Consider the following 22,426-nt stretch of genomic DNA (forward strand, 5'->3'; position numbering starts at 1 on the left):
GAAATCGGCCGCAGCATTTTTATCAAATCCACCCGGCGTTTGGGTATATGGTACACTTTTTTTGTTGTTAATTAAAATATTCAATTTTCTATGTTTGTAATGCATATCTATCACTTCTGTGCATGTCTCACCTAGTTTCGAGTGATTTAAACGACTTAGTGAAAATACCAAATTTTACTATCCATGCATATTTTCTTAGTATGGATAGTAAACTTTGGTATTTTCATTAAGTCGTCTAAATCACTCGAAACAAGATTAGACATGCACAGAAGTGATTGATATGCATTGTAAATAATATAGAAACTTTAATATTTTAATCAACAAAAACAAAACAAAATTGTATCATATACCCAGGCGCCTGTGATCAAATCTCATAAAATCTTCGTCAATGATAGTTGTAGTAAAGATGTCAATTTAACACATTTTTAATTCGAATCCTACTCTTGGAATTAGTATTATACCTATGTATTGTCTTAGGAGTTCACTGCGGATTTTAAGTGATAAGGAGGATTTCTGAAATTAAGGAGCACGGGAAATAACTCTACCTGAGAAATCAAAACAAGATGTCTGCGCCCATGTAGAAAAAATGAAAATATTCATTATTACCATCATTATATTTTCCACGTTACTAGCATATTCTGTTTTTCTTAGGAGTTTCATATCCCCGAAAAAAGTATTGGACGACACATCTTCACATGAAAATGTTTTGCAAAAGTTGCACTCAAATGATATTATGCACCCGATATCAAATGTGTATAAAAAAATGTTTTCAGAAGTGCTCTATGAAAAAGTAGTTATTGTGTTAATTGATGCACTAAGAGTAGATTTTGCTGGTGGTAAACAGATGCCATTTCTTCAAAGTAAAATAGAACTGAATGGAATGAATTCATTTGTTGCCATTGTAAAACCTCCAACTGTTACATTACCAAGAATAAAGGTGTGTTATTACATCACAGTTAATTAAGTTGATAGTTAATAAGGACTTTCAGAGTTAGATTCAATAGGGGAAACTGGCCCCTCCTTTTGTGGGAAAATTTAGATAATGATATAGGGAATCATTGAAGCATGATTGGAGTGGGCCCCCTCTTAGCTAGGTCACACCAGCAAAACTCACCCTCTAGATAAGAAACATATATATAGATAATCATATACTGTTCCCAGTCTAGGTGAACCAAGATTTACTTTTGTTATATCTCTCAATAGTGAAATATTCTTTCAGATGTTATTTTTTTGCCTCAAATTAAGTACACTTTATACATTTTGTAAGATGAGATAACTTTATTTAGCACTAAAACATTAACAATAAATGGTTATCATAGTAAGAAATTAAAGACAAACTACAATAACTTATATAGTACAATGAAGGATTGACAGCAGATAATAATGAGAGATAATAATGAGAAAAATATATATAAAAAATAAAAGAGAAGCATGTAAATTATTACAGAAATCAAGTAGAGTGGGGCGCTCATATTTGCCGTGGACACAATTTCGCCGTTTTATGATTTTGAGGTGTAAAAACTTCAAAGGATGGTTGAAATGGAAGGAATATGCTGTTAAATTATATTTTTTATGACAAATATGATTATTTTTGAAAATGAGACTAAATTTAGGCACTTACGGCAAAGGACCGCAAAATGGACAACGATTTTCAGCCAATTTCCTGAATGAAAAAAACAATTTCAAAGGTGCAATTCTTAGTAATTCTTTGATTGATTGCCTTAAATTTCATTTTTTTACACTTTTCAAATGTCTGCTATTTGTCTATAATGAAATTTATTTGATAAATATTGTTTAAAGCTGCAATTATTTGGTTTTAAATAATATGTAAAAACGGCGAATATGTGTTCCCCGTTGACAAAAAAATAGGAAATCTCAAACACACTTTAATCCAACTTTTCAGATGATTTTACACAAACCAAACACGTTTTCAATCTAAGAATATTTTGCGTTTGAAGTTATCTTCATATAGAAATATCAGTATACTTCAAAAACAAAAAGACCTGAACATAAACTGAAGAAAACATTGAAAGATATGGCGAAAATGAGCACCCACTCTACCTTTTAATAATGAGTTTCTCACTAACAAGCATTCATTCAAATAGTTGACAACATTTTTCTATATTGTTGGGGAATTACTTTTTAGAATTGATGTAAGCAAGTTATATTATATTAAAGAAGATAATTTGTTGTTCAATAGAACATTATTTAAATTTTTAATGAGGTTATCTCTCACATAGTTACAGGATGAACATTTTAAAAGAAAGTGTATTTCATCTTTAATGTCTCCATTGTTGCAGCAAAGACATATCATACTTTGCTTTGGTATTTTTAGATATCACACTCTTTCAATAGATAAAGTATGAGCATTTTATCATTTTATATAAATATGATATCTTATGAATACTCAAGTTTTATTTTTGATTCAGTTCAAATGTAACAATACAAACATAAGCTTTTGAGAACTTTTTACCAAATATAGATAACAGTAACTTATAAAGAGTTATTTCCCATTGGTATTTAAAATCCTGCATATATATAGAAATATTCCTAATATGGTAAAGGACCAACCACATGGTACATTGCACTACGATTTCCTTACAGACTTGCAAGAACTCTTTTTTGACCTGAGGATCTATAGATTTGACACAATAACTTGATTTTATAGGGTTTTATATTTACTGCATTATTAAAGTATATGAATATAAGATCATAGACATTTTTACTCAATAAAATTACAATTTAACTCCAGGAAAGAAGAGTTATCAGCCATCTCAAAAATTACGTCAAAAAGTAATTTGCATGCAAGACATGCACATCCATTTCATGAAATTAAAATGTACACTATTGAATTAAAAAAACTTTTAACATAAAAAATAATATACTTAATAAAACTAGTTTAAGCAGTGTCTTACCATTTGAAATCAAGTCCATGGGTCAAATCCATTGATCCTTGGTTCAATAATCAGTCCTTGCAAGTCCACAGGAAATCGTGGTACCCTCAAAAACATGGCTTTCATATTTTGACATTTTTTTTAATAGAAAAACTTGGATTGGTCAGGAACATATATATTGACATACTGTTCCCAGGATTGGTTGAGCATGATATTTTTGAATTATTTTAAAATGCAATAATGTTTCTTTTTGTTCTGCATAACAGTTTACAAAAGTCTTCAACAGCTAGCTGAATTAAACTACTGGTACTCCCTTTGATATTTATGGAAAAAGGTATATAATATACAGGTTATACCTCATTTTGATAAATTTAGGGGTTCGAAAATGAATGGGCCACTAATATCTCCTTCCAAATGAAAAGTTAAAGAATGCCACTTAGTATCTAAGATTTAATAATGTGATTACATATAATATTATATGTGTTAAACCTGTTTTGTAGGCTTTGACAACTGGTAGTATCCCAGGGTTTGTAGATGTAGTTATGAACTTTGGTTCTTCATCCTTGACAGAGGACAATGTTGTGACACAAATGAAGCATCATGGGAAAAAGATGGTATTTTATGGTGATGACACATGGCTTGATCTTTTCCCGGACCACTTTGTCAGATATGAAGGGACAACTTCATTCTTTGTAACTGACTACACCGAGGTTAGATTAATCAATTTATTTTTTTTCTAGATGCAAAATTTTTCTAAATTCTCCAAAGCAAGACACAGGTAACCCTGTCATATTTTAGCAAAACTTGGTTAAGTTTGAAAATCAGCATACTTGAACACAAACATGACAAAAACAACTGTAATTACATTGTGTAATCTTTAAACCTCAAATTGACAAAAATTAATTGAATTTATATAAATACAAAATATCAATAGTAAGTAAATAAATTTCTTATGGAAAATCATCATTGATGGTCATTAAAATATATAGAGGGGATGTAAGTTTTTTTTTATTTTTTGAAGAAAAAAAAAACCATTACATGTAATTGATATGGAAAGCTCATGAAATGTATAATCGAGAAAAACATTTAACAAATGCTTTACATGCCTACAAAGTGTTTATTGGCAAAAACAAAAAAGATATGGCTTACAGCAGACTTGATTTTTGAATATATGTTGTATGATTTTATATCTAAATACATGTAACTCATCTGCATGATTACAGGTTGATAATAATGTGACCCGTCACTTGGAAAAAGAACTTTCTGAACTTGATTTTGATATGATGGTATTACACTACCTTGGGCTTGACCACATAGGGCACATAGCTGGTCCCTTCAGTCCACTCATAGGTCCAAAGCTAAAAGAAATGGATGATGTTATTAGAAACATTTATCAGGAATTGAGTAAGGTATTGTTTAAATTCTATAAAAGTCAGTCTTTTGAGATATCATTTGAAGCAGTACAGAGTGAAGATAACAAAAGATTTTAATTTTTTCGCATATGCACATGTATTGGATTAGTTTTCTGTAGGTTACAATAAATACTTCTCTTAGGATCATTTTTAATTCAGAATTATTCTACTTGTATATATATACAACTCGTCTAAACATCAACCATACAATGTTAAATCTGTAAATTTACGTTTGCAAATTTTTTGTTCTTCCCTCGCCGGGATTCGAACCCATCTTACTGAGATAGCGTGACACCAAATTGCCTGCACTGTAGCCGTCCCGCTAGACCACAAGACCACCTGGGGCCACAGTGTGGGCGATTTTGTGTCACCATATCTCAGTAGCATGAGTTTGAATCCTGGCGAGGGACAAAAAATTTGTGAATTTACAGATCTAACATTGTTGAGTTGATGTTTAGACAAGTTGTATATACATAATGTACACAGCCATGTTTCACCATCATTGCTGGTGATCTGATGGAAAAATCTGTTGTAGAGTTTTCACTGACTCAGAGGTACTTATATATAAATATGTTTACCCCAGCTCTAAGAGTTGAGATTATATTATAATGCATTGTCCATCTAAGAAGTAATTCTTTCATCCTTTTATCAGAAATACCTTAACACAATGACTTTGTATTTAGTCAGCAGCTTGACAGTGATTATTTCTAATGTACTAGCGCTTTTCTGATCTGTCTGCTATCTATCTGATGCCTGTTTTCTATTAAATACATGTACCTTGATTTTTTGCTCACCTGGCCTGAAGCTAGAGCCTCTAGTTCAATATACTGAAAGGAAGTAAATATTTTCATCACATTTGTCTCAGGAATCTAATATTTTTCACATGAATTTGCTACTAAAACATAAACTTTCTTAGTTTATTTTGTAAATTATATTTGTTCACTTACATTGAAAAATTATTAGATTTGGCTAAATTTGACAAACACTATGTCTTTACCAGACTGATGTACCCAGTTTAGTGATTGTGTGTGGAGATCATGGTATGAGTGACCAGGGTGGACATGGAGGAGCAACAGAAAGTGAGATAAAGGTACCAGTCATATTCCTCAGAACAGGAGAAATCAGTTCACAGAAGAAAAAGGAAGGTATTGATAGAGAGAAGACAATGTTTATTATCTGTTTTCAAGAACCAATGGAATTGTATTTAATGTGTATGAAAGATGTTTTAGGAATAGATGTCAACAAGTCAGCAATATAAGAACAACAATTGATTACAAACTTCATTCATACTTAAAAATATTAATTATTTTCCATACTCAATGGCAATTGTGAATACATACAACAGATATATAACAAAAAACATATCTGGCCAATGAGACAACTCTCTGCAAGAGACCAAATAAAGTCTATTCAAGATCTGTAACACCGACTGTATTTCTCAATGGACTGCAAATGATTCTTGGCTTTGTACATGCAAATATATACTTCCAGTCTACTCATTCATTAGTTAATCTAAGATATAACAAATATCTGTGATTTAATTACATGAACTAAAATGATTATATTTTTCACAGACATTCCTGTTCGTGAAATTGAACAAATAGATTTAGCACCAACATTGTCTATACTGTTAGGAACACCCATACCTAAGAATAATATTGGTACAGTAGTTACAGAGGTATTTACTGGTTATCATATACAACAGAAACTTGTAGCCTTGATGGTCAATGGTCTCCAGGTGGCAGAAGTTTTACAACATAACGTTGCAGACTATGAATTAGGTAAAATAAAAACAAACACTTGGGAAAATGAAATGAAACAAATTTTATCACTTTAGAATGGAGATGAAATTTTTAGATTTATATTTTTCTTTTCACCTTACAAAAATCAGAAATTAAAAGAGTTTTTTCTCATGTTCGTTTACATGTTTTGTTGAGTGTGGAACTCTTTTGCAGCAATACAACTCACGTCCATATTTTGAGAATTCTTGTTTTGTTTTATACAGGGAATAAAAGGACATTTTTTATGATTGATATGGTTTGTTTCATTGAATTCCTCAGTATTCATTTTTGGGAAAGAAGAAAACATAATGACATATTGGTGTTGCTTTAGTGTCCAAGCAGTTAAACTGAGTGGCTCTTTATAGCAAGTTAGGGGTACTATAATATGTTATAACAGACTTATATCTATAATGTCAAATAAAAGGTCAAGCTTCTAATGGAGTTTCCCTTAAAACCAAGAAAATTCATCCCAAACTCATCTATATCTATTTTCTAAACATGATAAATATATAGTCTACAGTTGAGTGTTTCACATTAAAAAAATTGTAAGGGTTCTGCGGAACCCAGTGTCTCGCCTATTTTTGCTGTAAATCGCAGGCTCAACAACAATGAGGAAAAAAATCAATAAAAATAATCCTCTTGTTACTATTTTATGATTGTAAGAAAATCTAAGTCCATTTAAAAGTAAATTACAGAAAAAAAAACAGAGTATTCTTTTTACAAACTTTACTTCTGAATACAATCTTATGATCATAAACAAGCTTCTGTCCAAGTTTGGTACAAACCCAGGATAGTTTGAGAAAGTTATTAAAATTCTAAAAACTTTAACCACAGAGTGAATGTTTTGTTTCCCTGCAGAAAAAGCTAAGTCCATTTATAGTAAAATACTGAAAAAATGGAATTTTATTTTTACAAAATTTACTTCTGGATACTATCTTATGATCATAAACAAGCTTCTGTCAAAGTTTGGTAGAAATCCAGTATAGTTTAAGAAAGTTATTAAAATTTCAAAAACTTTAACCACGGAGTGAATGTTTGTTGATGCTGACGACGAAGGAATGTAGGATCGCTTAGTCTCGCTTTTTCGACTAAAGTCGAAGACTTGACAAAAATGTATAACAAATATTGTGTCTAATTTGAATTGAATATATTGTGTTAATGAGGTTTTAAATTGTTTGGAAAAATGGTGGGGGGGATCGAATAACCTTAAAAAGTTTTAACTTTAGCAATCAAATGTTCATCTACCTATGTGGATGCCCTCAAGGTCCTAACAATCACACCTGCTGACATGAAAATTCTGGCACACTTGTCACCTGTTAACTTGTAATAAAAGAAGTCTAATAACATGTGAATTGACAGCTTTATTTTGTAATTGTCAAGTTTATCTGTCTAATAATTATCTAACACTGATAAAGAAATTTAGTTATCCTAATTTTTTAGACAAACATTTTGACAGTTCCTAAAGTAATACATGTATTAAAATCAATACAACAGTTTGTCTACACAAGATGTGAAAAAAGGGTAGATTACCTTTAGTGTTAAAATATCCTTTTATTTAAATATTGGAGGAAGATAAGGTTCAATATAGTTTGAATGATGTAGATTAAAATTAAATATGACCCCCTCTAAAATAATTCAATTATTCATGTTTTTTGGGGTTTTTTTTTTATGAATTATTGTGTTTTTAAGTTTTATGAATCACTATATAGTGCATGCTTGTCTGAAGTTTTTACTCACTCTTAAACTCCAAGTGGTTCACAGAAATAAAAAATAGTGTATTGGTTTTTTTTTTGTATTTAAAAATAACAACACAAAAACAGTATAATGTATGTGTTGTGGGGTCAATTCAGAAAATAAGTAATAAGACTTATGGCTACATTTTCATGTGTTGATGTGACCTTCTCTTTTACCTATGAAAAAAAACCAACCAAACCCCTCTCTTACCTGACCTGGTCATTAGGCCATGTGAGCTATTGCCATCGCTTGATGTCTTTAACTAAAATATGTTTTAAGGTTTCACAATATTTCAGATAAAGGTTACCAGTTGTACACCAGGACACACAAATCATTTCTGACATGGATCAACAGCAACATGTCAACAGCTGTGAGTCTAGAACAAGGATTTAAGTTGAGAAAACAGTTTGAAGATTCTATAAAATTGATGTCAACAAAAGTGTCATCATCAATTACACAGTATGATGTTTATGGATTGGTGGTTTCTATTGTTCTGCTCTGGTTGGTAAGGATATACATGTTTAGTAGATTGATTTGTTTACAGTTGATAGATATATCTTTCTATCCTGATGATAGCAAACGTTGAAATTTTGTATTATTACACAACTTAAATATTTATATTGAATGCCATATGAGAAATTGGCTGCAATTTTAAATCACTTAAATCAATTACTTATACGAAATTTTCAGTCAACTATCTATGGGAGTGTTTGGCCTTCAAAAGCCACTAGTTTGGTTTGTCCCACTTTCCAGCTTTTTAGGCTACTCACATATAGCAATAGTTAAAAACTATCAAATGATTACACCTTTTCATTAATTGTTTTCCTAGAGGGAAAAATTTCAAGACAGTCCCTCATCAGATTAACGGCTCTTAGATGTTCCAGTGGGAAATTGACAAGCATGTTATACAGAATTTCAAAATCTCTTGTTCTGGATGTTCATTAATAGAAAGAAACTTAACAAGCAAATAGATATAGAACAGCAATTTATAATTGCAAATATCCAATTTCAAGTAAAAGCACCAAAAATAATCTAGTTTAGGTTTTTTTTAGTGATTTGTCATTCAGCTAATTTTAGCTTATATTTGGACTATTCATATTTATTTTTCTAACATTTTTACAGATTTTATTTACACTATTTTCAATGGACAGACAAAACAAACAAGATTGGATCTTATGGCAGGTGTTCCTTATTGTATCACTCATTGGTACATTTAGTCACATGACTGTTTGTACCAGTGATTGGATACACAGTGACCTACTTTGTGACTCAACTGTCATATCTAGAGGACTTCAGCTAAGCATGCTGGGAATTTTTGCTGTGATGATGACCTTTGTGATTTGCACATTTGTTAGTGGCTCTGTGCTTGCCATGTTATTTTCAACTTTTAAGGTAACATTGAAAGACAAGTGCATAATTAAATCTACATACACCATTCTTTATTGAAAAAACTAACTAGAACTGAAAGTTCAATTTTAAGCAATAGTTGTTACGATGATATAAAAAAGAAGATAAGGTATGATTGCTAATGAGAAAACTGTCCACAAGAGACCAAATTGACACAGACATTACCAACTATAGGTCACCGTACAGCCTTCAACAATGAGCAAAGCCCATACCGCATAGTCAGTTATAAAAGGCCCCAATAAGACAATGTAAAACAATTCAAAAGAGTCTACTAACGGCCTCATTTATATAAAAAAAATGACCTTGTTAATGTTAGTCATTTAGAGATTCAGTTAACATTTTAACCCAACAGTCAATATCTCTTGAATTAAAGTTACATTAAATTTGGTTTTGTTGTCTCCAAGGAATTAAGTGAACAAAAATGCAATTACAACAATGACGCTGCTAAATCTTGATGTTTGATGCTTAATTCAAATAATGCATCTAATATAATTAAATTTTTAAAAATGCTGAATTTTAGTGAATTTTCAGTAAAATTCGATATCAGTTCATCTTAATAAGATTTTAAGGAAATATTCACACTGCAGACAATATTTATTCTTTAATTAAATTTCAAAAGAGCAAATAAAAGTTTTATTGTTAAAAACTGGGTGTATAATATTCAGTTGCCAATATAGATGTGTGGAATGCAAACAAATAGAAACTTCTGGTAAAACACAAACCTTATATATAGTTTCTATTATGAAAGAACATACATTTTACAAATGGAAAACTACTGTCATATTCCTGACTTGGTGCAGATATTTCTTCATGCAGAATATGGTAGATTAAACCTGTAACTAGTAAAACATCTCACTTGTATGACAGTCACATTGAATTCCATTATATATTGTCAGACAATAAATAAAACAAACAAACATAAATCTTATATAGTGCCTAATATGAAAGTATATATTATGCCTTTTTTAAATTAGATAACAGCACAGTTAACATCTGAAAATCAATAATAAAATGTTCATTTCAGGATATTTGCAGCAGAGGAACTATATCTATACTATTGAAAACTGGTACAGTTATACACACTTTAAGTTTACTATCTAGTAGTTTTGTTGAAGAGGAACATCAAACATGGTACTTTTTCATAGTAACCATTCATATTCTGATAATTAAAAATATGTACCAACAGATTTTTCACTCAAAATTTGACAAAACTTTAAACACTTCTCAAAAAGAGAAAAGTCAAAATGAAGCTGATCCTGTCAAATATGACCTGAAAAAAGATTCATTAAAAGAATACCAGTTACTAAATACTGATAATGAGGTTGAAAGAGATTTTAAAGAAATTCATCTGCTGCATTCCAAAGTATACCATAATAAAAACAGTTGTAGCAACGAAGTATTAGGTACATTAAGGGAAGAACCCATTCCATCAAGGAGAAATATTGCCATGGTGATAGTGGTGTTGTTTTTGTGTCGTCTGATGAGAAGTTGGAACCAGACAGGAAATAAATGGCTGAACATTCCTGACATTGGTGATTGGTTGATCAGGTATTAGTATTATTTTTTAAATTTATATATGGTTGTTAAGAATTTCTAGCACCAAGTTTATTCAATCAGATTTTTTTGCTGAATTTTAATCATTGCCAAACATGTGACTGGATTAATGTCAGATTCAGGGGCGGATCCAGCCATTTTAAAAAGGGGGGTTCCTAACCCAGGACAAAAGGGAAAGGGGGGGTTCCAACTACATGTTCCCATTCAAATTCATGGATCATCCAAAAAAAAGGGGGTTCCTACCCCCAGAATTTCTGCCCCAAGATTCACACTGCAGCACTGTATATATTATCTCTTCTTCAGAAGTTATATGCTAGAATTTTCTTTACACACTAAAATTGCTATTTTTCATAACTAAACTAGGTATTCTGTACCAAATAAGACTATTTTCTGGATTTTTAATAACATAAGCAACATGACTAGTGCCACATTTGGAGCAGGATCTGATTACCTTTCCAGAGCACCTGGGATCACCTTACAGTTTTTGGTGGGGTTTGTGTTGTTTGTTTTTTAGCTTTCTATGTTGTGTCTTGTGTACTATTATTTGTCTATTTGTCTTTTTATTTTTATGCCCCACCTGCGATAGTAGAGGGCATTATGTTTTCTGTCTGTTCGTCCGTCCGTCTGTCTTCCTTCAGGTTAAAGTTTTTGGTCAAGGTAGTTTTTGTTGAGCCTGCAACTTTTGTTGCAGAAAGCTCGACATAGGTATAGTGATCCGGCGGTGGTATTAGCTAACTTCTTAAAAGCTTTATATTTTAGAAGCTGGAAGACCTGGATGCTTCATACTTTGTATATAGATGCCTCATGTTACGATCTTTCCGTCAGTCACATGTCAAATGTCCTTGACCTCATTTTATGGTTCAGTGACCACTTGAAAAAAAAGTTTAGATTTTTTGTAATGTTGAATTCTCTCTTATTATAAGTAATAGGATAACTATATTTGGTATGTGCATACCTTGCAAGGTCTTCATGCCCGTCAGACAGTTTTCACTTGACCTCAACCTCATTTCATGGATCAGTGAACAAGGTTAAGTTTTGGTGGTCAAGTCCATATCTCAGATACTAGCAATAGGGCTAGTATATTCGGTGTATGGAAGGACTGTAAAGGTGTACATGTCCATCTAGCAGGTGTCATCTGACCTTGACCTCATTTTCATGGTTCAGTGGTTATAGTTAAGTTTTTGTGTTTTGGTCTGTTTTTCTTATACTTTATGCAATAGGTCAACTATATTTGTTGTATGGAATGATTGTAAGGTGTTCATGTCTTTTGACCTTGACCTCATTTTCATGGTTCAGTGGTTATAGTTAAGTTTTTGAGTTTTTTTTTTTTTATCTAATATTATATGCCAAAGGTCAACTATATTTGGTGTATGGAAATATTTTATGATCTATATGTCTGTCCCGCACTTATCATTTGACGATGACCTTAATTTCACAGTTTATTGCACAGTGAACAGTTTTTGTGTTTTGGTCTATTTTTCTTAAACTATAAGTAATAGGTCAACTATATTTTATGTATGTAAGCATTGTTAGCTGTACATGTCTCCCTGGCATGGTTCATCTGACCTTGACCTCATTTGATGCTTCATGTGTCTTTGATTAGTTATCTTGGTTAATGTTAAGTTTATGTTACAGTTGTAATAAAGCTTTATACTTAGGACTATCAACATAATATCACTGATTAGTAAAGAAGGCGAGACATTTCAGTGTGTGCACTCTTGTTGATGAAGTTGAAGTCAAATTGACTTCAAACCTGGTACACATGTTCCTTATGATATGATCTTTCTAATTTTAATGCCAAATTAGAAATTTTACCCAAATTTCACAGACCACTGAACATAGAAAATGATAGTGCGAGTGGGGCATTCGTGTACTGAGGACACATTCTTGTTTAGCCATGGTATTATCAGATTATTTTCTATCTATGAGTTTGACTGTCCCTCTGGTATCTTTCGCCCCTCTTTTGTTCATGCATTTCTGTATACAAATATTATACAATAACAACATTTTTCACATATGCTAATCAGTAAAGGCAAATTTATCTTAGTTAATGTATCTCTATTACAGACCAGAGAATGTATATTTGTTATCAGTATTAGTTGCTGTTTCCATATTAGTGGTGTTCCTGTGTAAACTGATGTGGATGAGTATTCTACAACAGTTTATCTATAGTATAGGACTAGTGTGTGTCTATCTACACAAATCAGCCAATGGATCTCTAGTTCACATTTTATCACCTTCTGATAAGTAAGTCCTTTCATATCTTTAAGGTGGTACAATATACTACAGGGAGATAACTCTGTAAAATCAGCTGAATGTTTTAATCACGTTCTGTTGTTACAGAAATATTATAAAGCTTCTAAATAATAAAAATTTGTGTAACTGATATGTATCCAATGAAATTTTTCTGATTAAGTGTGTGGTTCAAGTTTTTTTTTTTAGATTATATTTTTTTCAAAAGGTCAAAGTGAATATTTTGTCAAGATTTTATGAAAATTAAACAAGCCTAATTGATTTTAATCAAGTGATTATTATTATTTATTACATATATTTCAAAAATAACATGAGCCCAAAGCTGCCTTAATAGATTTAGATAAATCGACATGGAAAATACTGATGATGTTACCCTGTTGATATAAATCACAAGTTAATATTGCCTTTCTCATTTTAAAATTTATTCCAAGTCACATTAAAATCTTGTTGTATGTTAAATTTACAAGACAACCACGACATTAATACAGAACATACCTTCATACATACAAACAGAAACTACATGTCACATATACCATTGCTATAGGTATTGAATTTAACACAGAACTTGCTAATTATTGGTAGCATTAATTTGTGGAAAACAAATGGGCCTGGAATGAAGTGATTTTTAATCAAAACCATTGTCCATATGTTAGTGATATATAAAGTTGAGTTCTTTTAGATCATTTTCACGTCATACTGGCTAACAAATTGGGCCTCCTTGTCAATTTAAAATCTTGTTGTAAACAAAATCAGATGAAGGGAATATAATAATATAGTTACTGTTTTCTTTTTTATTTACAGAAATGGATGTTTAGAAGCACAGATAGTGTACACATCTTTACTGTTGTATATTTTAGTATCAGTGTGGAATAAATTTCAATATGACAAAGACAAATACTACAAAATGTCTTCTGAAGTACACACAGCATTTATATTATTACTCTTGGTTTTATCTAGACCTCATAACATTATTTTAGTGGCCATGATGGTTGTTCAAGATCTTTTAATAGAGTTGCACATCTGGCCAAACTCAAAATTCTCTATATCTGACTGGACTTTATATTTTCTCTGGATGGGCCAGGGAACATTTTTTTATCAGGTAAATTTTATTTTCTCTCGTGTGAAACATCACTGCACCAAAAAGGCTTGCACTTACATGTGTTAATAATTACATTAGATTTATGTTTCATTATAATACGTTATTCTGATTGGCTAATTGCACATCACATGTTATTCCGTAAGCAGTTGCATGAGACAATAACATTTCATTCATAATGACACGAGGTCCCACAATAACAAGGCCGTAACTAGGCATCTTATTTTAGTGAGGCAAAATAACTGAGCCGAGCGAAGCGAGGCCAAATTTTTTTTTTTGGAGGGTATGAAATGAATGGTGTAAAATCCTGCATTCTAGGCATTTTTAGAGAGTTTGATAATGCTTTGAATTTGGACACTTTTTATATAATTTTTTCATATTTTCAGACTTTTACTAACACCCAATTTTAACAACTTTATTTGAATTTATATGTTAGATAATCATCCAAATATCACTGATTTGAGTCTGCTGCCAGAACATAGAACAAACATCGATTCAGTAGAGTTTGTCAAACATTTCTATTGCCGGTTCAGTCTAATCGTTTCAGAATCATAAGTTGGTCTGCTGATATCCTTATCGCGATGAACATGGAGCATGGCAAGACCGCATAATCTCTCGCCACTCATGCATGCTCTTTTCCAAAGTTTCAGTCGTTTCAGGGCAGTCTATGTTTCTTAAGTTAGCACAATATCATCAACACAATGATCAATGTCTTCTTCCAATTCCTTCTCCATCAGCAATTCGGTAGCAGCATCGGTAGTAACAGTTTTGTTTGCAAAAGGGAATTAAGCTTTACTATAAGAGCCATCAGTCGCAGTTACAAAATATTAAACTCGCTTTTATGCTGACAAAGAGTAGACAAACTAGGGATAGAATGAAATAAGATACAGGTATATGATTCTATCTATAGAGTAAGTATGTCTGATATGGGTACAGGGGAAATTGGAATGGAGTTTTTGACGTTTACATGTAGGTCCGTAATTTCCAATTATTTCTGGAAATAGTTGGTGGTATTTTAGTTCCAGAATCTATAAATTTAGGGGTTGGGGTGTCTGATTCCGAAACCCAGAATATAAAGAAACGAAATTCCGTAGTTCCGAATAAGTAAAGACAAAATCCTGTGTTAAAGGTTCTACAATAATATCAAATTGGAATATTGGATATTCTTTCAATTTTTAAGGTTAAAGAAACATGGATAAAAGCTAATCCATGCATGTTTCATATTATTTATAATTTATTTATCTGTAAAGAAAAAGATTAAAGTTCGTGAAATTAATACGCAGTCGGGGCTACCCCCTTGCGATGCCCAGTACTTGATTTGTCAAAAGTTGATGAAACGGAGAAATGAATACGCAGACAGGACTGCCCCCTTCCGAAGACCAGTACTTGATTTGTCAGTCTACTTATCGTTTTTGAATTATACTGATGAAGTTATATGCAATACTCAGACTCTGTTCACAAAAATAAATAGTTTACTAGAATTATTTCTTCTTTACCTTCAGTGTCGCTTTTCCTTTTATTGCAAGAGCCTGTTTTTAACTAGACGTTACTAGGTTTATATAATCGAGAAAGATCACCCGTTGAGATGCTGAGTTATATCCAAGGAATGATGACAAGTTATAAAAATCAAGGTTGAGACTGAACAACAAATGACTATTATATTTATATATATGTATAAAAAAATTAATCAGTGTCGAAATTTTAGTGAGGCAATTGCCTCACTTGCCTCAAGGGTAGTTACGGCCTTGAATAAAGTGCACAGGTGAATTTATTTTAAAAATTTAACTTCATGAAAATCGTGTTTTTATAATCGTAGCTAAAAAATGTAATTATAAGTATTGAATGCTTCTTTTTGTAACTTTATAGGGTTGTAAAAGCGTTGACCGTTCGTACATTTTGAGAATGAAGCGCTTCCGCAAAAAAGAAAAATATTAACTAAGGAGTAGGGGCAATAAGGCCCTTATTTTTCCCAAACATTACTGCAAATTTAAAAGTTATCATATGTATTCTTATTCTAAAATAACTGAAAACCGTACTAAAGTACAAGGTACTCAGAGAAACAAAACATATTTGACATTGAACAAGTTTCCATGGCAACAAATCATGATTTATTTTGCATATTTTGTAAAATGTTATGACTTTCCTTGTTTTTCATCAAATTTTATGTATATTTTAGATTGAAAAAGTATGTGTGCACCCAAGAAACAACTTTATATTTGGTGGGATCATGTCAATTGTAATAATAAGTTAAATTATTTTGTTGTTTCTTGCCTGTGCACAATGTTTCCATAACAGAAATATAGATGGAAAACTGCATAAAACTGTATTTTTCATTGTTTTTTTTAAATGGTACATAACATGACATAATTGTGAAGTCATCAGGTATAAATTTTTATGTTTTTTTTTATATTTCTTAAACCTATGCATTTCTAAACATTATGTGCCAATTTGAAATAGAATCAAACATTTATTTTTTTTAGGCCGAATCCAGGCCTAAATGCCCCTATTCCTTATCAGAATTAATAAAGTAAACTTTTCACATGGTGTACCATAACTTGAGTTTGCTGTGATTCTTTAACTTGAAACTTTACACTATTGTTGGAATTTGTATAGAGCCATTATATTTACATCAGATCAGTGACTTTTTGAATATCCCGATTTATTCCTGCAACAATTTCAATACACACCATGAAGATAGATATGCTCTTGGTGCAGCTGCTTACTGTTCTAATTATGTATACTTTATAACAATCACCTTGGGACTATTTAAATGCATTTTATTTTGAATAAGAAGACTTTTTCATACTTCCCCACGTATCAAATTGTGAGTTCTTGTCGAATGTTATCCTGGTTATATTTGAAAACATGAATTTAGCTATTTTGAAAACCAATAACCAATAAATGATATTCCAATTTAAAATTTAGTTTCTGTCTCCTTGTAGGGAAATTCTAACAGCATTTCAACAGTAGATGTGTCAGCAGGTTACATTGGTCTCCATGACTACCAACCCATAATAGTGGGATGTTTGTTGACCCTATCCTCGTATGGTGGAATTATTTTCTGGATGTTGTCATTGTTAAAACTTATATATTGGAAAAGTCATCAGGATGAAGACAAAGATAATAAGTCAACAATTAGAAGGTAGAAATCATTTTAAAGATTAATTTACAATATATTTACAATGTCAGGTAAATATCCATTATTTTAGCTCACCTGGTTGGAAAGTCCAAGTGAGGTTTTCTTATCTCTTGGAGTCTGGCGTCGGTGTCGTTAACTATTAAAAAAATATTCTCCTCTGAAACTACAGGGCCAAATGAAGTCAATCTTGGCCACAATCATCATTGGGGTATATAGTTTAAAAAATATGTCCGATGACCCCGGCTGTGAACCAAGATGGCCAACATGGTTAAAAATGCAGCTCTTGGCTCATATCTTTGTAACCAAAGCATTTAGAGCAAATCTGCTGTGGATAAAATTGTTTATTAGGTTAAGATCTATCTGTCCTGAAATTTTCAGACCAATCAGGCAACATGTTGTTGGGTTGCTGCCCCTGAATTTGTAATTTTAAGAAAATTTTGAAGCTTTTGGTTATTATCTTGAATATTATTATAGATTGAGATAAACTGTAAACAGCAATAACATACAGCAAAGTAAGAGCTACAAATAGGTCAACAAGACCAAAGTGGTCAGTTGACCTCTTTAGGAGTTATTGCCCTTTATAGTCAATTTTTAACAATTTTCATAAATTTTGTAAATTTTTTCAAGAAATTTTCCTCTGTCACTTCTGGGCCATGTTTATTATAGATAGAGATAATTGTAAGCAGTAAGAATGCTGAATAAACTGTTAAGTAAGATGTACAAACGCATCACGAACACCAAATCCAATACACAATTCTGACATGAATATGCACATAAACCAAGGTGAGCGACACAGGCTCTTAAGAGCCTCTGGTTTGTATGAAGGATATAAGCTGACTATACTTCGTCAATTGAATTCATACTCAGTCACATAAATCATTGGGATATCTAGTTAAAAAAAACATGCCCTACATGGATGACAAGGTTAATTAGTTATCAAAGGTACCAGGATTATAATTTAGTACGCCAGACGCGCATTTTGTCTACATAAGACTCATCAGTGATGCTCATATCAAAATATTTATAAAGCTATACAAGTACAAAGTTATAGAGCATTAAGGATCCAAAACTAGTAAAATAGAACATTGGTGTAAAATGCAAGTTTTTTTTATCTTGAAATTAACCTTTCAAAGAAAAATTGACAGTGGCAGAAATGTGCAGAATGTTGAGATCTACCTACTGTTCATTTGCACCAAAATTGTTGGATAGCTACTAAAAAGATTTGTTCCTTTAATACCTTATAGGCATGAGTTTTACCAAAACAAATTCATTAATGGTTATCATCAGGAAAACTGTTAAAGGTACAGAGAAACATCAAAAACAAAAATGATTAGAAAGACAAGATTTTGAAATTTGTCTACAGTGCGGAAATTGTTGATTGGTTCCTTTAATATAGGCATTTTTGAAGCAATCTTGCCCCTAAATAACATTTTTACCATTTTTTTTTGGTGTTTTTTCTTATTATATTTTGTATTTTGAAAATATATAGTAAATCTGAAAGCCTTTGGTTTCAATAAAAAAAAATAAAAAAATAATGAGACAAAAACATAGAAAATTTTATGAATCTAATATTGCAGTCACATCTTAATCTTATCTTTAATTTTTCAGGTTAAAGAACAATTTGCTAGAATGTGTCCATGTTGTTTGTCTGTTTCGAGCACTGCCTCTGTCTGTCTATACTGTATTAGTGACATTTATGAGATATCATCTTTTTGTGTGGACAGTCTTTTCACCTAAACTTTTGTATGAAGGCATGTTAACAGTTGTCTTGTCTGTGATATCCTTTATTCTGTTATTGTGCAATATTATTTTATAGATGAAAGTATATGCCATTATTTTTATCTTACTATTTATTATTTGTTGTTTCATTACAATTTACAAAATTAATGTGCCAATAATTTTTGTATGATTTGCATAATAAGGACTAGTGATTGTTTTCTTCTTCTTTACACTATATACTGAACTACTTTTGTAAACAATAAAATCAACAAATTGACTTAAATTTCTTGTTACACATTCAAAAAATTATTTAAGATCATATTTTGATTTAACCAGTTTACTCATATAGGAATGAAAGTCATTCCTTCATTGCACAAAATATCTTTAATTCAAATTTTTATAGCTTTTCTTTTCAGCTCTTAGTTTAAATTGTACTAGAACACACCCGTGATGTCGCAGGTCCGTGACTGAATTAAAGTATATAACTATGCGTAAGTCTTATTTCAGTATTGGTATTATCATCTGATAAAAGTCGTGCCGATTATAAGATACAGTTTCTCTGCTTTCAAATCTTTCTGTTTGAACCCGTCAACCTAGAACTCTTCAATTATTGGTAATATTCAGGTCCTTGAATTGAGTATTTTTAATCAACAGCATTGTCCAATAAAGTTCAATTCTTTGATTCGCTGTTTTATGTCATGCCCGCTAACAAATTGAAAACTGTACCTATATATACGCCTTATTTCAAGTTAAGTCCACATTTTTAGTATTCGTATTGTTATCTTAGAAAGTCTTACTAATTAAAAAACTACAATAGGGAACAATTTGACAATGATTGAATTTAGTTGTGTCGACCCTGTGATTATGACCCGTGTTTAAAGCAAAATCAAATACACCATTTGGTGGTGCGCCTGTCAGATGCGGAACATACATATAAGGTTAAAGTAACAGGTGAATATACTAAATTGGTATCGGTATAGGATTCGACCCAGAACTTGTTAATTATTGGCAATATTAATTATCTGGAAAACAAAAGGGTCTGGAGTGGTGTAATTTTTAATCTACACCATTGTACTTTATTAGTTATAAATAAAGTTGAATTCTTTGATTCATCGTTTTAACGTGATGCCGGCTGATAAATTGGACCTCGTAATTTTAGTATTATAGATATTCATCAAGATAAAGTTCATGCACACATTAAACTTGATGTAAGGTGGTACATAACACTACAGGGATAATGTTTGTCAAACTGAATGCATATTCAATGAAATGTATAGTTTAAGTTTTCTTAAACTTCATATTTTTGTAAATAATTTGTCAAACTTTCATGAAAATTATGTGATGAATTGATTTTAATCAAAGTGTTTGGTACCAACTTAACCCACCACATTTTGTGCATATGCAAAGTATGGTTATCTGTACCTGGAAAAGTGCATTCCCCTCAGTAATCAATCTCTACTTCTAACCCATGGTCCTTTAAATCTCTTCATGAATCCTCAGTTTTGAATTGTGCGATGTGACCATCAGTAGTCCGCTCAAATTTAATGAGATAGGTAAAACCTTTAGCTAATTAAGATAATTAATTGGCAGTTTGTTTTTGTCTATGCCATCAGGCATTATGTAGCCATCTTAAAACAGCAGAATATAACAACTAAATTATGAGGGTTAGGCAATTTGAAGTCTGCACAATACCGGTATGTTATTCATTGTTGGATGTCTTTATAAAACTATTTCCCAAAGGAGTCGGGTGGTGTAAAGTTGAATATTTAAAATTTTCAATGCCATTTTCAGGTAAAATATAAAATACACTACACCAATCTTTTAAAAAGATAAGAGAAATGCACACAAAAAAATCATTTCATCTTAAAATAAGATATTAAAGGTATACAGCACGAAAAAAATCCTGTGTGCTGCCCTGCAACTATTCACCTTCGGTGTCATATAATTGTTTTCAAACTAAATAGGCAATCCTGCTTGGAGAAATATGGTGTACCTATGTTTCAACTTAAAAAATGCCCCCAAAACAACCTTTTACTGGATAATAATTGGAGACTTTTGGTATTTGTCTTGCTGTGGAGGTGAGACAGGGATGGTGTTTATAGTGGTGTTGGGAGCCACATCATCAATAAGTTAAATGCTGTGAATTTTTTTGTATAAAGAAAACTAATAAGTCTATGATATTTGATATTCAGTTCTATTAGCATTGGAACATCTCATTTTCAGGATATTATTTTCCCTGCCCCTTCAACCATTCCAGGTCTTTTGATGTTTATTTTAACTGTGTAGTTTGCGATGAGGTCAGTATAAGATTAGTCAATAGTATACAGTTGTACAAGCATTGGCACATCTCATTGCTATGAAGATTGTCTGGCCTGGTCCCTTCAATCATGGCTCATTGACTTACATGTAAAATAACTGTGAGGTCAGTTTAAAGTGAATCATTTATAATAATAGTAAGTAAGTCAATGAAATTTGTTATGCAGTTGTATTAGCCTTGGCCAATCTCATTTTCACTGAGATAATTTGGTGTGAACCTTCAGTAATGGATTGTTAACTTTGAATGTTTTGTATAGTTTACATATTATAGTACATGTATTGCAATTTATGTTAGTTATTGCTCTTTAATGCTCATTTAAGTTCACTTGTTCTAATAGGCCACCAAGCTATTGCCATCATAGGTGTTGTTTAAGTTACACTTCTCTGAAACATGTGGACCAAACTGACCGACATAAAATTAAAATTCTCAACATGTTTTAACAAGGTCTGTTTTAATATAAATGGAATCCGATTTTTGAGTTATTGCTTTTCTCATCACTTGGCGTCCGTCGTCCATCGTCATTAACTTTTTACATTTTGACCTTTGTTAGAGAACCACTAAATGGAATGAAACCAAACATAGCATGAATATTGTCCAATATTCCTTATGAGGACACTCAGGTGCTGACCAAGTGTTGTTACTTTGTAGCCGATTCATCATCCAAGTTGGCCGCCAGCGGGGGGACTTAGTTTAACATAGGACCCTATGGGAAATGCATACACATGACTTCTTTTAAAGTATCACTGAATGGAATGAAACCAAACATAGCATGAATGTTCTTTATGAGGTACTGACCAAGTGTTGTTACTTTGTAGGCGATCCATCATCAAAGATAGCCGTCAGTGGGTGACTTAGTTTAACATAGAACCCTATGGGAAATGCATACAAATGACTTCTTTTAGAGAACCACTGAATGGAATGAAACCAAACATAGCATGAATGGTCCTTATAAGGTGCTGACCAAGTGTTGTTACTTTATAGCCGATCCATTATCAAAGATGGCCTCCAACAGGGGACTAAGTTTTACATAGGACCCTATGGAAAATACATGCAAATTACTTCTTTTAGAGAACCACTGAATGGAATGAAACCAAACATAGCATAAATGATCTTTTTTAGG

At 31.7% G+C, this 22,426-nt stretch overlaps 1 protein-coding gene across 2 annotated transcripts; it reads left to right on the plus strand.

Annotated features, from left to right (window-relative positions):
- Positions 1-554: 554 nt before the first annotated feature.
- LOC134687123 (GPI ethanolamine phosphate transferase 2-like) lies at positions 555-19,248 on the plus strand. Of its 2 annotated transcripts, XM_063547131.1 has the most exons (12): positions 555-937; positions 3,395-3,604; positions 4,118-4,303; positions 5,307-5,451; positions 5,881-6,087; positions 8,118-8,326; positions 8,944-9,213; positions 10,253-10,776; positions 12,850-13,029; positions 13,837-14,134; positions 17,074-17,273; positions 18,879-19,248. In XM_063547131.1, the coding sequence occupies exons 1-12, from the start codon at positions 587-589 to the stop codon at positions 19,084-19,086; spliced, it is 2,988 nt and encodes a 995-aa protein (XP_063403201.1). In that variant the 5' UTR covers positions 555-586; the 3' UTR covers positions 19,087-19,248. The 2 variants fall into 2 exon arrangements, 1 of the variants encoding a protein (XP_063403201.1); XR_010101729.1 differs by lacking the exon at positions 13,837-14,134 and having other exon boundaries at positions 18,879-19,070.
- The last annotated feature ends 3,178 nt before the right edge of the window (positions 19,249-22,426 follow it).

This window comes from Mytilus trossulus, chromosome 1 (genome assembly GCF_036588685.1).
Source record: "Mytilus trossulus isolate FHL-02 chromosome 1, PNRI_Mtr1.1.1.hap1, whole genome shotgun sequence".
NCBI classification, from domain to species: domain Eukaryota; kingdom Metazoa; phylum Mollusca; class Bivalvia; order Mytilida; family Mytilidae; genus Mytilus; species Mytilus trossulus.